The sequence below is a fragment of the Vulpes vulpes genome, chromosome 10 (genome assembly GCF_048418805.1).
Source record: "Vulpes vulpes isolate BD-2025 chromosome 10, VulVul3, whole genome shotgun sequence".
Taxonomy (NCBI): domain Eukaryota; kingdom Metazoa; phylum Chordata; class Mammalia; order Carnivora; family Canidae; genus Vulpes; species Vulpes vulpes.
The window spans coordinates 99,493,245-99,508,325 of record NC_132789.1 but is presented as its reverse complement, the minus strand read 5'-3'; the positions used below and the strand labels follow the sequence as shown (position 1 = coordinate 99,508,325).

Below are 15,081 nucleotides of genomic sequence, written 5' to 3'. Positions count from 1 at the left end.
TTCTTTGAAATCCCCATGGCACCCCAGCCCCAAATATCATCCTCACCATTGTCTCCAAGGACATGTAGCTTTTAATCCTGGGGCACATGTGGGTGAATGGCTTAATGGGTGGCCCCTCCACCCGGGCCTTCCTGCAATGGGAGGACAAGGAGGGCACTGAGCATTGGCTCCCTCAGCTATGGACAACCTGCCAGGCCTGCAGCCAACCTCAGGGTGGATGTCAGGCCGGAAGCCCAGGCTGGGCCCAGAAAGACCACCATTGGCTGTGGCTGGTATTCAGCAGGCTTCCCCAGTGGCTGGTGGAAAGTTTTTTATTATTTTTTTTTAAGTTTTTTATTATTAATTCAATCTCCTGACTAGTCATTTGTGGGTTTAGATTTCTATTTTGGGGGAGGCCTTGGTGGCTCAGCAATTGAGCGTCTACCTTCAGTTCAGGTTCTGATCCCAGATCTGGGGATCAAGTCCCACATCGGGCTCCCTGCATGGAGCCTGCTTCTCCCTCTGCCTATGTCTCTGCCTCTCTCCCTCTGTGTCTCTCATGAATAAATAAATAAAATCTTTTAAAATATACATAGATCTATTTCTTCAAGTTCAGCCTTCTCAATTGAGTAGATTATATGTTTCAAGGAATCTATCCATTTCTTCTTGGTTGCCAAATTCATTGGCATATAATTATTTCTAGAAGTCTCATGATTCTCGTATTTGTGTGGTTATCAGTTGTGATACCTTCTTTTTCATTTTACTTTTATTTATTTGAGTCTTCTCTTTTTTTTCTTTGTAAGTTTAGCAAAGGTTTGTCTATTTTATCTAAAAAAAAAATAATAATAAAAGCTTAGCTTCATGGATCTTTTCTACTGTCCTTTCAGTCTTTTTCATTTATTTCCTTTCCAATCTTTGTTATTTCCTTTCTCTGCTAATCTGGGGCTTATTTTTTTTCCTCTAGTTCCTTGAGGTGTAAAGTTAGGTTGCTTATTTGAGATTTCTCTTTTTTCCTAACATGGGTGTTTATCACTACAAACTTCCCTCTTAGAATTGCTTTTGCTGCATCCCAATAGCTGTGTTGTTCCATTTGGAACATCCATGAAAATGATTCCATTTTCATTTGTCTCATGATAGTTTTTTTATTTCTCTTGATTTCTTCTTTCACCAATTATTTGTTCAGGAGCATGTTGCTTAATCTTCACAGTTTTTAATTTTCCAGTTTTCTTTCATAATTGATTTCTCATTTCATACTACTGTGATTGGAAAAGATGCTTCATATGATTTCAATCCTCTTAAATTTATTAAGCGTTGTTTTGTGGCCTAACATGTGATCTACCCCAGAGGATGTGCAAGGTGCTCTTGCAAAGAATATTCATTCTACTGCTAATGGATGAAATGTTCTGTATGTATCTGTTATGTCCATCAGGTCTAACATAAAGTTTAAGTCCAGTGTTTGCTTACTGATTTTGTATCTGGATGATTTTCCACTGTTGAAAGTGGGGTATCAAATTCCCTGCCATTATTGTAGTACTATTTATCCCTTTTGATCTGTTAATATTTGTTTTACATATTTAGATGCTTATATATTGGTACATAAATATTTATAATTATTATACCTTCTTGTTGAATTGACCCCCTTATCATTATATAATGACCTTCTTTGTCTCGTCTGATAGTCTTTGGCTGAAAGTTCATTTTGTCTGGTATAAGTATAGGTACACCTGCTTTCCTTTGGTTTCTCTGTATATGGAATATTTTCCTCCCTTAACTTTCAGTCTGTGTATCCTTAAAGCTGAAGTGAATCTTTTGTAAACAAGATACAGTTGGGTTTTGTTTTTCAATCCTTTCAGCCACTGTTTATCTTTTGGTTGGAAAATATAGTCCATTTATATCTAAAGCGATTATTTACAAGAATAGACTTACTATTGCCATTTTGTTCATTGTTCCCTAGTTGCTTTGTAATCTCTTTTGTCCTTTCTTCCTCTCTTACTTTCATGCTTTATTATTTGACAATTCTCTATAGTAGTACACTTTGATTTGTTTCTCTTTACTTTTTGTATATCTATTATAGGATTTTGCTTTTTGGTTACCGTGAGGTTTATATAAAACATCCTATATTTATTACAGCATTTTAAACTGTTAATAATTTAATTTCAAATGCATAGTATCACTTATATGTGGAGTCTAAAAAAAATTGAGCCCATAGAAATAGAGAAGAAAAGTGGTTGTCAGGAGAGAGAAATAAGGAGAGGTTGATAAAAAGGTACAAATTTTAAGTCTTAAGATGAATAAGTTCTGAGGATCTAATGTATAGCATGGTAACTATATTCTATAATACTATAGTTTATATAGTATTAAATTTACTAAGGAGTAGATGTTAAATGTTCTCACACACAAAAATAAATATGTGAGGTTATGGATGTGATAATTAATTCAATGAGAGGACTCCTTTCATAATGTATACTTACATCAAAGCATCATGTGTACACTTTAAATTATCTTACAATTTTATTTGTCAATTATATTTGTCAATAAAGCTGAAAAAAGCTACTTTTCTATGTGTTCTTGATGGAATATATTAGTTTGCAGCAAGCTATTCCATCATAACTAAATATAGAAGTCAATACAATTTAATTAATCTGCATAAATTGTTTACTTAATGGGGAAGTTAGTGGCTTGTCTTTTTTCAATGGAGAGTTAGTTGTGGATATATTAGTATTCAAAATGACAACAAAGATTAAAACAAAAATCTGAATTATGATTACTTTTTAAAATTTAAACTGTAATGTGTATATCAACTCTTTTTCATATATACTTTCTTTATCACAGACACAATGTAATCTTGGAAAAGTTATTTCATTTATGTTATATTCAAGACCCCCATCTGCAACACTGAAATAATACTTATCTTACAAGGTGTTGTGCACTCTAAAAATGCTTAATCTGAATTAAAAATCAACACAGATAGAGGCATCTGGGTGGCTCAGTGGTTGAGTGTCTGCCTTAGGCTCAGGTTGTGATCCTGGGGTCCTGGGATCGAGTCCCTCATTAGGCTCCCCACAGGGAGCCAGCTTCTCCCTTCCTCCTATGTCTCTGTCTCTCTCATAAATAAATAAACAAATAACAAAAAATCTTTTAAAAATCAACATATATTAATTATTATATCTTATTTAAAAATTCTTTGAGAACATGTCTTTTAAATATTATATTTATTTATGTTGCTCTCCTTCACTAGGACCTAGAGGGGAAAATTAGAAACAGGAGAATGAGGGAATTGTCACTTCAAGCCAGGAATTTTATTTTTGTATCATTACAGCTTTCACTTTTAAAGTGTAGTTAAGTATTTAATTCTTATGGTTATGAATTTTAAAATTTTAAAGATCACAGAATGTTATATATCATATACATTTATGTTCTCAATATCGTGTCTTTTTATATATTACCAGTTGTCTATTTATCATCTCTCAATCCAAAATATGTTTTTTCATTGCCTGCTGTGGCAAATGGAGCTTTGCATATTTATCCTTTGCTAGCCTCATATTAATCTCTTTGGGGGCAAAGCACTAGATGACATCATTGGAGGGAAAGGCTCATCTTTCTGATTCTGAGTTGCTCTTCTCAGAAAACTCCTGCAGCCTGGACAGCTTCTCTAATACCCAGCTTTGGCAGTTCAGGTGGCTTCTCTAAAACCAGGTAAAAGTTCAAGAGTTCTTTCTGTAAAGGAATGGGATTCCTGGTCAATGGGTAGAAACCTCTTCAAGGACTGCATACGGCCAAGTGCCCATCTAAAGCATTTGCACCAGGTTAAATTCTTTCCAGGGGTGTGTAAGAGTCCCCGTGCTATAAATACTGACAAACGTTTAATAGTGTTTAAAACTTCAATTTATACAAATGAAGCAGATATGAAATCCTATCTCACTTTTAAAATTTGAATTTTCCAAATAATAGCTGTCAACTCTATTTTCCTGTTTATTTGGCCATTCTTATTTCCTCATCTGTGAATAGTCTACACATCCCCTTTGCACATCTGTCTATTGCATTGGTGGCTATCTTCTTATGTAAAGTTTAGGATTTACAAGGTAACAGGCAGTGTCCTCAACATTAATTGTTCTTGCCAAAATAGTCTCTTTTGCATGTCATTCTTCACTCTGGCTTATACACAGGCAGCAGCAAGCGACATTTCCCCACAAGTAATAATTTGCCAACTGTTGATCTATTGGGTTGTTTGTATATTATTAAATTTAAGATTCCTTTATATAATTTGGGTTCTAATACTTTATCAGGAATATAGACTGCAAATACATTATATTTTAATATCTCTCTTGCTGAAACCTTAAAATTCTTACTCCTCATTACTGATTTTTTTTATGATTTTGACAATTTTATATATTTTGAGACTATATTATTACATATGTCCAAATTTATATTTTTAATTTTTTACTGTATTATTTAGTTTTATCATTGTGGAGTCATTTGTTTTATCCCAAATGATACTTTATGCCTTAAGATTTATTTTATTTTATACTACTATTGAAACATCAGTTAACTTTAGCTTAGAATTTATCTTATGTGGTTTTTTATTTTCAATTTTTCTCATATTATGCTTCATAAGCATCCTTTCTAAAAATTTATAAATGAGTTTTTAATTCAATCTGACTATATCTTCCCTTAAACTAGAAATTTTATAGCACTTACAAATTATTGTAATTACTGGTATATTTATTTCCTCACTCATAAGATGGAGACAATATAATTCATGGTTAACTGTGAGGTTAAATGAGTTATATGTCCCACATTTAGAAAAATACCAGTCAGATATATGTTTCAGATTTTACATATTATTGTTTTGGTCATCTTAGTTTATGCTTCCTATTTTCTTTACTTTTTTTCTATGATTTTCCCCTTTTTTATGCTATCCTTGATATTTCTTATTTTAAAATTACTTTTCACTCTCTATGTGTTAGAAGTTATTTATCCTGTTTCTATGCTTTCAGTTACCATTATAATTGTACTTGATATTCAACAAACTGTACGGTTAATCCTGTTCTCAAACTCTATGAAGAACTTAGAACTCCTCAAATCCAGTGATCTCTCTTTAATTGTACACATTTTCTCATAATTAATTCCACTTCCTCCTCAAATTAGTCAGTGCTTTATTTTTATAGTATTAATATCTTTTAAAATGGTACATAATTACCAATTTCTTTGATCACTGTTCCCTCTTTTGTATCATTCACTCCTGTTTTCATCTTTCTTCTAGAAGAAAAATCCCTTTAACAATGAGTATCTGTTAGTGGTAAACTCTTTGTTTTCTTTAACCCAAAATTGACTTAATTCTTATTTCTAACTAGTAGTCCAACCGAGTTCAAAAATTTATATCAATAATTATTTACTATTGGGACACCTGAGTGGCTCAGCAGTTGAGCGCCTGCCTTTGGCCCAGGGCGTGATCCCGGGGTCCTGGGATCAAGTCCCATGTCGGGCTCCCTGCGTGGAGCCTGATTCTCCCTCTGCCTATGTTTCTGCTTCTCTCTGTGTGTCTCATGAATAAATACATAAAATCTTTTTAAAAATGTGACATGCTGTATTTCTGAAAGTATTTCCTTCTATGTAATATTTTCTTTGGTTACTTTTAAGTTGTTTTTCTTTAACTTTGTGTTATGCAATTTCAGTTCTCTGTGTCTGGGTGTAGTTTTCCTTGTATTTATTTTGTTTTAGAACTTAAGTTTCCTCACTTGAATATGAGGATATACGTCTTCCAAAAGCTCCAAGACATCTCAGATATTATCTATTGAATATCTTATTTTCCTCCATTCTCTATATTTGCATTTCAAACTTTTAATAACATATATAGAATATTCACACTCTAGTCCTTATCCTAAATATATTTTCTCATCTCTTTGTCCCTCTCATTCTAAGCTCTCTCAGTTCATAAATTATTATTGGCAGCTGTATCTAAGCTGAATTTTAAATTTTACTTATTGTACTTTTTTGTTTCCACAAATTCAATTTATTCTTTTTAAAAATCTCCATATTTTGGTAGTGTCTATACCTTTCCACATGTTTTCTTTCTTTTTTAAAATCATTTTAGTCTACATATGATAATTCTAGTATCCAATGTCCTAAAGTCTAATTATACCACTTGTTATTTTGGATTACTCTTACCTAAACATTTTATATTTTTTTTATTGGGACATCGCATCGCATTCGAGGCATTATCTATAGAGCTACTAGAATGCAAGGATACGTATAGTGAGGCGATGAGGCACAAGTCATACTGCAATTGCAAAACATCCTTTTCCACTCGTTAGGACAGCATTGATTGGAGATTTGGGGTTTCAAGTATCCTAACGTGGATCATAAGAATTAGACTTTATCAAGCGCTATTGCTGCTGGCCATCAGCAGTGCTTTTGGTAAATTACATTATTTCCATTTGTTCAATAATTACAGGAATAAACATCAGAATTTTGATATGCTGTGCCACTCCCATCATCTATTTTGAGAATGAATAATTTACAAGTTGAAAATAATTCAACTTGATGCAAAAAAAAAAAAGTTAATTTTAGAGGACAATTGAAATTTTAAAAAGAACAAAGGCAAGTAAGAAGACTAGAAAACCAAGGATAAGGAAGGATGCATGTTAATACTTTTCTCAAGATACAACCATGTTATTTGGAATAATGTCCCCCAAAAGGCTGTAAAATATAAATGCATGTTTTATACTGCAATTTTGACACATTGTGATTGCTTTTAATTAATGTTTATCTCTTCAAGAGCTAGAATTTAACCTGCACAAAAGCAAAGACCGTCATTTTTTTTTCTTTTTCAACCTTTCATTAAATTCTTAGTATCTAGTACAGTGCTAAGAATATTCAAAGGAATCAAGCAAATATTTGTGAAATAAATGAGTGAATAAACTACATGGTTGTAATATGTCTTTTGTTTGAAAATGACAAAAGTTTTAATGAAGGACCCTTACTCCCAGGGAATGCAAACACAGGTATAGACATTCAGTTTTATAAAAACGACTTTAACAAATTTATTAGATCCTTGTAGAGAATTTTCTTACAATTCACTTTGATTTTGTAATTATAGCCTCTTAAAGAATATTCACTAAATATTTCTTTAATTATAGCCTCCTGAAGTATGTTCACTAGATATTCTTTTAGGGTAGCTTTACATATCTAAGCTTTATTATCTGTTATCCTTTCACTTTGTCTTTTCTGGCAACCTTCCTGTTTAAATAATTTAATGGCATTCCTTGCAATAAACCCCTCCTTCTGACCTCAACTTTATCACCATTACTTTAGCATTTAGCTGTCACTTTTGTCAGTCACTGATTCTGACATAAAAATATCATGAGGGGATATAAATGCACTTTTACATTTTGATTGAAAAGTATCATTTTTAACTATATTTCTAATAGGTACTCTTTCCCAAAAAAATCCTAATAGAGCTTTTGACAAAGGAGATTTTTCAGTTCGTAGATTTGTCTTATAGTTTAAATATTATGACTAATTAATGACCCTATAATATTTTATAGAAGAAACACCACTGGATCTGGTTTTTTAAATGTAATTTGCACAATACACTAAAGCATTGAGCACGTTTACAGTATTATAAGTTGCTTTGAAGAACCTTAGTTGCTATTTTTATTTCGGATGCAAATATGCTAAAAAAATTGATAATTGGGCAACAATAAAATGCTATATAACTGGTTTCTTAGTTAAACAACAGGTAGAGCAGAGTAAGAGCAGAGGGACTGGTGAAGCCAGTAGCTGGTATTCGTATAGAAGTAACACATAATAACACAAGTAATTTCATTATTTACTCAACCTCTTGCCCCTGGGGAAGCAAAGGCAAGACAAGACCCAGCCACCAGGACCTTTTATCCACATGTCTTAAGCTGCATGTTGGTTTCTTAAGCCTTCTGTCTACGTCTGTTTTAACCCAGATGTTTCCACTCCAAGTTTTCAAAAGTTAGAAGCTGATTTAATGTTTTTAATTTTTTACTTAAAGTATTGGATGAGAGGGAAGTTGTAAATAGTGAGATGTGCTCGGGGCCCTAAATCTTTCTGGGATCCTCCTGCATAGGAGGAGTGGACCTTCTTGGAAGCCTGGAAGCAGGCTGAATTTACTGGTAGGAGGCTGAAAGGGGGCAGGTTGCGGCCGGACAACGAAAGGGTCGATGTCAAAAGAAAGTTTGGAGACCAATAGTAATATCTCACAATGTGTTAGACCCATCCGTCACATCAATTATTTCTTAAGCTAATGACAGTGGGTCCTAATTTTATAATAATAATGCTAAAGACCAACAGCTAACTACTCATTGGCGACCACTTCCTAAGCACTGAAGCATAGAAAGCTTTAATTCGTTCACAGACCAGCTTTTTGTTTTCTTTTTGATATGATCATTTTACACAATGTTTTTCTCATAAAATAGAAGGCATAACTTCAATCTATAAATCTTTAGGAGGTAACTGTTGTTCCTGCTTTCTTCCTCCCATGCCAGATTTCACAAATGGTATTAAAGTTTTTCCAAAAGGCAAGTTTTATTCCCGTTGTCACTGAACACAATTTCCAAACATTTTGATAACTGCTTTAAGTAAGTTATTTTTAAATATCACACATGGTTATACTTTACTTTTAAAAAGTAATATTTACCCTTATGAAGAATAATAGTCATTAGATGCTTTTAGAGATTTTCTGTATGAGAGAGCAAAATTTAATATTTGAGGCTTACCAGCAAAAATATAGTAGCAATAGAGACCAAATAAAAGAGGCTAAGAAATTTAAAAACAAAATTGGACAGGATTTGAATCTGATACTGTGATATATTAAAATTAGTCTTACATAGCAAAAATCCAGCCAATACAGGAAGGGGACATTTGGAGACTTTGGAAATACTATTGCTGCTTCTCATACATATTTTACATGTAGTTTTGTGAAATTATGCTAAGTCATGATCTCATTAATAAACTAGATTAATATTCAAAATTGACTTGAAAAATAATTTAATAAAATCATATTAAATAGGAGCAGTATTTTCTGTGTATAGTCAGTGAGGATCGTATAGGAGTTAGAACTTTGGCAAATAGAGAGCACAACCAATATACTGATGTAAGGGTTGAAAATAATTTACAAAATTAATTTAATAAAATGCTTGAAACAGTAACAACTATCAACAAAATAACAACAAAGCTGTTTGTACTTGCACTTAACAACACATTTAAGCCAAAATTGAATTAATATAAAAACAATATGCAGCAAATTGATATCTGACATAAGATACAGTAAAAATCAATGTTCACATTGAAGATCTGAAGTTGGGACATCTCTATATATACCTTCTAAATATCTTTTCACTTTCATTTCTTGGTTGTGTTGAAAGCAGCTCGTTGTGGCCTAATAAGATCTCAATCATAATATCCAGAATATTTCTTAAAGTAGAATACTACATTTCCCCTACCACGCCAGATAGAATAATTTAATGCATTTATTTTAACAAAAGGTCCATCCACGGTTACTAACTCTGAACTACAGAGTAGGTTTTTTTTTTTTTTTTAATTTCTAGCACTAACTGTGGTTCTTAAAGATATCTACAGTTGATATTCGAATTGTCATGCTGTTCCTGAAAAGAACAATATATTTATCCTGATGGTTTTACTGTAATTCACCCCTAAAATTTACTTTATGTGGAAAGGTTTCACCATAAAAACATGTCTACTATTTATATATGTCAAGATTGATTCTACTACATTTTGTAGAACAAGCACAGATTTTTATATCAGACAAGCTGGGTTTCAACATCTAACTTTACACTGTGATCCCGGGAACGTTACATACTTTCTATGAGCCTCCATTCCTGAACTACAAAATGAGAACATCACCACAATTCTCAAAGGGTAGCATAAAGTTTTTTTTAAAAAAGCTAGTGCCATGTGCCTAGTACCCAGCTAGGCATAGTGTAGTACACTAGGTATTATGGGTTTTTCCCCTCTCCTTCCCATTCCTGATATATTTTGGCTAGTTGAAGATTAAGTGAAAAAATATAGAAGTTACTGGAATAAATCAGCTCCACTAAAAAGCTCATTATATTGCAGGCAATAGTTACACATTCCCAAAGTAACATTCAATAAGATCAAAAGATTGGTTTTAAAAATGTATTTACATATAATAATTCATACGCAAGAAAATATTTTTCAGGGCAACAAGGACCAAAAAAAAAATGAATAAGCTACACTTGTGTGTATAGCTTAATTTTGTAAAAATGAAGAAAAATACCCAATTTTATTAAACGTCAAGTGTTCATGGACAGGTAACAGAAACAAACCTACTTCAGATAGCAATCTACGTCAGCATCAAAACATATCAAAATAGAGTTTCTGTAAAGGAGAAAAACTTTTTTTTTTCATGTTGTTGATAATAATTAGAAGTTCCTATTATTTGCCCATGAAATCTCCTAAAAGAAAGGTGCTACTTCAAACAGGGTTCTAGTAGAACTTGGCACATAAATTTTAACTTTTCCATCCCCCACTACTTCTCACCTTCTTATAGCTCCACTCACTCAGACGACCTCACATATACATACACAATATTAAAAACACGCATGGCTTTAAAGCAGATAATTCATTTTCTACAACAAAAGCGGGTCACCATATTTATACCCCATGTTCTCAGTCACGGAAATGGATTTTCCTCATAGAGCTGCTAGTTATCATACATTATTATGTTCAACCTTTCAAAAGGTGTGTCTCCAGGAGGATCTGTGTGATCATGTGCAAGAATTCTAAGGCATTATAAGTAGTTGGGTCCACGGGACAACTGCTGCCCTGCAATGATAGACTCTTGATACACTGAACAAGTCTTTAGTCTTCAAATGCCACCAGACAGACATAGGGAAACATTCATAGTCTACAGGTGGTTGGCTCAAAGGTCAAAAATTTTGTTTAAAAAAAACATTTATGGAATAGCACCATAGAAAGTCTTTCAGAAACAAATCCTTTTTTTCCAACATTGCGTTTTTTAACCGAATCTCAAGAAGAAAAAGAGAGAGAGAGAGAGAGAGAGAAGAGAGAGAGAGAGAGAGAGAGAGAGACAGCTCTTTCAATGACTACATGGCCTACTTCCACTTCATTTCATTTTTTTTTTTTTAAATATAACATTAACCATGACAACATCAGCAATAACAACTACAACAGATCGACAACAACAGAAAAGACAGTAGCAGCACTGGTGACTTGAGAATGGACCATCCAGGCAGTCCCTTCGAAGAATTCTGTTCACACCTGTTGGGAGTTCCCTCATGAAGTTCCCAAGACATCACGCTTCCTAAATTTGGTGTGAAAAGGCAGCACTTTCACTGAAAGAACTTGAGTTTACCAATCAACTGGGCATTTTCCAGGACTTAAATAAATGATGTCTAGAGTGTAACTGCCATCATAGACACTATTGGCATTTCCAACTTGTCAAAGGGTCAATAAAATGAAGTGGCGTCAAGATCTTTTTGTGTTTCAAAGAGGTGAATCTGGCCTGCAAGTGAAAATAATGAAGCTGAAATATTCCAGTTCCCAAACATCAGACACGCCCACACTTAAAGCAAAACTGCCCTTAAGACTCCCATTTCGCAACATCCTATATGGATCTGTATCCAAGATATAAAGCCAAAGCAATTATCCTAAGATACGAGAAGAGGGTTTCTCAGTTTATGACCTGCAAGATCATTTTCTTTCTCCCAAAATCTTGAAAATCGTCAAAAAGAAACACTCTGCAAGGTCAAGACCCTGAATTGAACTGTCTGAATTGCAAGGCATCTATGTCAAGCCGTGAACAAAAGCTTCCGGAGTCTTCCTTGAAGTTACATGATGCCCTCTCACCAGCTTTATTTGTATTTATACCATCAAGCATGGAGTTGCAATGTCTTGGCAATGCTGATCAGGGTTGGCGTGAAAACTTCTCTTTTAGTACATACATAATCCTGGTCTTACAGTTTTCTTCCGGTCAGACTCATTATATAAAACATTTGTACTAATATCTTCATTTAAAAAAAATACGTCTTCTCTCCATTATGCACATTCCTTTACGTTTTGATGGAGGTTTTGGTGTTATTTTTTGGTATGCATGGTATCTGGATATCTGATGCTTTTGTATCTTATATGAAATCCTTTCTTGTTGATTGTGTCATCAGTGTGAAAATGAATTAAAACAGCATCCCCAATTGAATAGATCTCTTCTGGTGGCTGAAGACAGAAACAAACAAACAGGCAAATAAACAAACAACAGAATCAGTCACTTATTTTCTTCAGTGTAATTCATGTTTGGGATTTTCCCCTCCCTCTGGTATGTGATTTAATCCTCCCAACAACCTCGAAAAGTGGGTATAAGTGACTTCTTCATTTTACAGATGAGCAAACTTGAGATTCAGAGAAGCAAATGACACGCTCAAGATCATAGGCATTAATGTAGCTGGGCTTGGAACATAAGTCTGTTTCCAAGTTCTGGAACTTGGTGGGTTTTTTCCCCCAAAATTTTAAGCCAAGTTCCTGTGACTTACAAGTAAATAAAGTAAGGCTCAAAGAAGATAAAGAACTTGACGGGATGAGCACTGGGTGTTATTCTGTATGTTGGTAAATTGAACACCAGTAAAAAATAAATTTATTAAAAAAAAAAAGAAGGTGCTCTGAGGCAGAGCCACTTCCAGAATCCAAATCATCCATTCCTGTTCGTTTTAATGACCTAAATACCAAGAAGTTTTTTCGTTTCATTTCAGCTGGTATTTGGACAGGAATTCAATATTATTCAAGTTCAGGATTATGTAAGCAATAGGCACTGGTAGACAAAAAAAATGGAACTAACGTCTTCAAAACAAAATATGTATGTATTCAGAAGACCACTTGATATTTTTGCAGGGGGTCCGGGGGGGGGGGCGGGGAAGCATTAAGGAAATCTTAGACTTTCCTTTTTTTCTTATTTCTCGTGGTGACACTCTGACCTGGATCTGGCATTCTGTCCCATGCACAAGCACACACTCCAGTGGAACATTCTGGCAGCACTGGCTAAGCCCACACACCAGGGGTGGCCCTGCCACCCAGCAAGCGTATTTGTTGAGATGGGAATGCCAATTTGAATGGTGTGTATATTCCTTTGCCTCTGTGTTTTAATTTAAGAAGCCTACAAAACCATCAAAGGTGTGTGTTTAAATTTATTGCCTTTAGATTCTTAAATGCTTAAATGTTTATTGCACAATAAGAACCTGAATAGAAAAAGTTAGGATGTGGACAGCAACAAACAATTATACCTACTAAGTTCATCTCTCTTGGGTGATATTTTTGAGGAAACCCACTAGAGATGGAGAAGAGGTAAGGGAGTAGAGGCCCAGCATAATTTGTCAAGCCAATAAGAATGGGATGTGATTTTTTTTTTTTTTTTTTTTTTTTTGGTAAAAACATTGCCGATTTGTATACGGTCCACATCACAGTCATGACTCAATGGGCATTTTCTACCATGGCTATGGTATCCTGTAGGGACTGTATTTACCCCTGATCCACAGAATCGACCAAGCCCCACCGCGGTTGAATCGAGACCATCAAAGAGCTCAACATAGTCATAGCCACAGTCAGCTTCTTCCTCCACTTCAAAAATCTGGAAGGATAACTCCAGGCGGAAACCCCGTTCTGACACTAACAGCCATTCGCAGTCAACCTGTCCCGGGTAGTTGTTATCACCAAACTGGGCATGTGAGTACAGATCTCTGGGCTTCAGCTCTGCCCTCAGCCGGCCACCGCACTCTGCCCGGGAAAGAAAAATGAAATAAATTCAGTGAGCTTGAGCAAGTCCAAAGTCACTTCTGATAGGGTGTAAGCTTTCTCTCACTTCTGAATTCATTTTGATCCTCAGACGCGTCTCCCATAATGGTAGAGTCTGAGGCTGTGCTGGGGATCACCACAGGCCCTCGGCATTGCTGGCCAACACCTGGGAGCTCAGCTACTTTAGAGGAGTGACGTCATTTCCCTGATCCATAGGGCAAAATGCAGATGATGAAAATAATACCAATCTCAGTGGGTTTTGAGGATTTAATGGATACGTGAAAATCACTTAAAACACTGCCTAGCATATAGTCACTCTCAAATTTTTTCATTGTTATACACGATGCTGTTTTTAGTCTCCGCTAACCAGTTTTTATACAAAAAAAAAAAAAAAAAAAGAGGTCAGTATCTTAATTCAGGTTTACTCTTAATCATGTAAGAGCCCAGAATCCAAAGGAACAAGAAATAACTTAAAAATGAAAAATATATATAAAACTCCGGTGTGTACATGAATGATATAGAGCTCTACATAGAATATGTAGGACAGTTTTACTTAGGTAGAAATATTTATCTAATTTGGTTGGGAAAAAACATACATGCATCCTTATTCGTAGTAACATTGGTAGTATCGGAACCTGTTAAGTATATTTCGTATTTGTAATAAACAGAAAATGTTAAATGCTCTTTTCACAGCTTCTTTTTCAGAAAGATACTAAAAACCATATGGTTTACCAGTTATTGCTTTTGTCACTAGAGGTAAATATACCAAATAAATAGATGAGTATGCACAAAAATTTCCAGCTAGCATAATTTAGAAATAAAAGTTTTCAAGACTTTTCTCAGAAACTTTGTAATCTCAGCCCCAAAACTTTCCAATGCCTAGAGATTCAAAAACCAAAGCAAAACAAAAACAAGCAAACAAACAAAAAAACAGAAACCTAGAAATTAAATAGAGACCCCCTCCAACCAATCTACATGCAAACTCATGGCAGGGCGTCGGGGGAGAAGATATAAAAAGATTTCTTCTTATAAAAGAAAAGATATAAGAAATGTTAGAAGAAAGTAGGGTTTCTTTCTGTCTGTCTGTCAAGCAATAAGAGGTTCCTGGTCTGAAAGCAGTACTTCCAGGGCTAAAACCAAGCAAGTCCCAGGAAAGCTGGCATAAGCTGGGAGGTAACAAGAACAAAAATCCAAGGTGGAAAGATGTGGACGAGCCAGGACCCTAGATTATCAAAACAGTGTAACATTCTCACGGCCAACTGCGACCAAACAGTCCCTGGTGGCACCGGTGAG

The 15,081-nt window shown here is 34.5% G+C and overlaps 1 protein-coding gene across 2 annotated transcripts in view; it reads right to left on the bottom strand.

Annotated features, from left to right (window-relative positions):
- Positions 1-8,510: 8,510 nt before the first annotated feature.
- The window catches only part of TLL1 (tolloid like 1), a 195,915-nt gene continuing 189,344 nt past the window's right edge, over positions 8,511-15,081 (bottom strand). For both annotated transcript variants that reach the window (XM_072725000.1, XM_072724999.1), the window contains exons 20-21: positions 13,520-13,770; positions 8,511-12,222 (exon numbers count right to left, since the gene is read on the bottom strand). In XM_072725000.1, coding sequence (XP_072581101.1) covers positions 12,088-12,222; positions 13,520-13,770 — 386 coding nt within the window. In that variant the 3' untranslated portion in view covers positions 8,511-12,087. The remainder of the gene's footprint in view (positions 12,223-13,519; positions 13,771-15,081) is intronic.